This window comes from Dasypus novemcinctus, chromosome 1, assembly GCF_030445035.2.
Source record: "Dasypus novemcinctus isolate mDasNov1 chromosome 1, mDasNov1.1.hap2, whole genome shotgun sequence".
Lineage (NCBI taxonomy): Eukaryota > Metazoa > Chordata > Mammalia > Cingulata > Dasypodidae > Dasypus > Dasypus novemcinctus.
Genome location: NC_080673.1, coordinates 156,451,619 through 156,453,229, shown reverse-complemented (window position 1 = coordinate 156,453,229; position 1,611 = coordinate 156,451,619). Strand labels below are relative to the sequence as shown.

At 46.8% G+C, this 1,611-nt stretch overlaps 1 protein-coding gene across 1 annotated transcript; it reads left to right on the top strand.

Annotated features, from left to right (window-relative positions):
- Positions 1–213: 213 nt before the first annotated feature.
- LOC101415060 (translationally-controlled tumor protein) lies at positions 214–1,006 on the top strand. The gene has a single exon (XM_012529514.4). It carries the CDS (start codon positions 264–266, stop codon positions 780–782), a length of 519 nt encoding a protein of 172 aa, XP_012384968.1. The 5' UTR covers positions 214–263; the 3' UTR covers positions 783–1,006.
- Positions 1,007–1,611: the final 605 nt, after the last annotated feature.

Here is a 1,611-nt window from a genome sequence, read left to right as displayed (position 1 = left end):
GACACAATGAGCAGACACAGCAATCAGAGACAATGAGCAGACACAGCGGGCAGATAATTAGAAGACACACTGAGCGGACAACAAGTGGAAACAACAAGCAGATAGACTAGGGAGACATCTCAGGGGGAATAAAAATTAAAAGTAGCTTTTCCGCCCGCTCCCCCCTCCCCCCAGCGCCGCTCCGGCCGCTCCGCGCTCGCTCTGCGCTTGCTCCGCGCTCCGGGCTCCTGCCACGCCGCCGCCGCCTCCCTCCAGCCGCCATCATGATCATCTACCGGGACCTCATCAGCCATGATGAGATGTTCTCCGACATTTACAAGATTCGGGAGATCGCGGACGGGCTGTGCCTGGAGGTGGAAGGGAAGATGGTCAGTAGGACAGAGGGTAGCATTGATGATTCGCTCATTGGTGGAAATGCCTCCGCTGAAGGCCCCGAGGGCGAAGGTACCGAAAGTACAGTCATCACTGGTGTAGATATTGTCATGAACCATCACTTGCAGGAAACCAGCTTCACAAAGGAAGCTTACAAGAAGTATATCAAAGATTACATGAAATCAATCAAAGGCAAACTTGAAGAACAGAGACCAGAAAGAGTAAAATCTTTTATGACAGGGGCTGCAGAACAAATCAAGCACATCCTTGCTAATTTCAACAACTATCAGTTCTTTATTGGTGAAAACATGAATCCAGATGGTATGGTTGCTCTCCTGGACTACCGTGAGGATGGTGTGACCCCATATATGATTTTCTTTAAGGATGGTTTAGAAATGGAGAAATGTTAACAAATTCAGTAATTGCTTTGGATCTATCACCCGTCGTCGTAATGGCTGCTGCTTTTCATCCACACAACAGGACTTAGATGGACTGATGCCATCTTGAACTCATCTTTTATTTTGATCCTGATTTATTTGGAGCGGAGGCATTGTTTTTAAGAAAAACATGTCATGTAGGTTGTCTAAAAATAAAAATGCATTTAAACTAAAAAAAAAAAAGTAAAAGTAAATAACTAATTTAAAAAATATATTAAGGGAAGCGGACTTGGCCCAATGGATAGGGTGTCCGCCTACCACATGGGAGGTCCGCAGTTCAAACCCCAGCCTCCTTGATCCGTGTGGAGCTGGCCCATGCGCGGTGCTGATGTACGCAAGGAGTGCCCTGCCACGCAGGGATGTCCCCCATGTAGGGGAGCCCCACGCACAAGGAGTGCGCCCTGTAAGGAGAGCCACCCAGCACGAAAGAAAGTGCAGCCTGCCCTAGAATGGTGCCACGCATACACGGAAAGCTGACGAAACAAGATGACGCAACAACAACAACAATAAAATATAAATATATCAAGAAAAAACTCTTTAAAAAATGAATATATAATTTATATACACCATGGAGTGTTGTGACAGATACCTACCCTAACTAGCTTAAGCAGGAAGGGAAGCTTTTTTTTTTTAAGGAGATACAGGAACTTGAACCTAGGACCTTGTACATGGGAAGCAGGCGCTCAACCACTTGAGTTACAGAATGCAAGCTTTATGAGAGAGTGTAGGGATGTTTCAAAATGGCCAGCAGGGGCTGCCTCTTGCTCTCTCTCCTGTGCCCATGGTCCCACGTTGCTGCTCC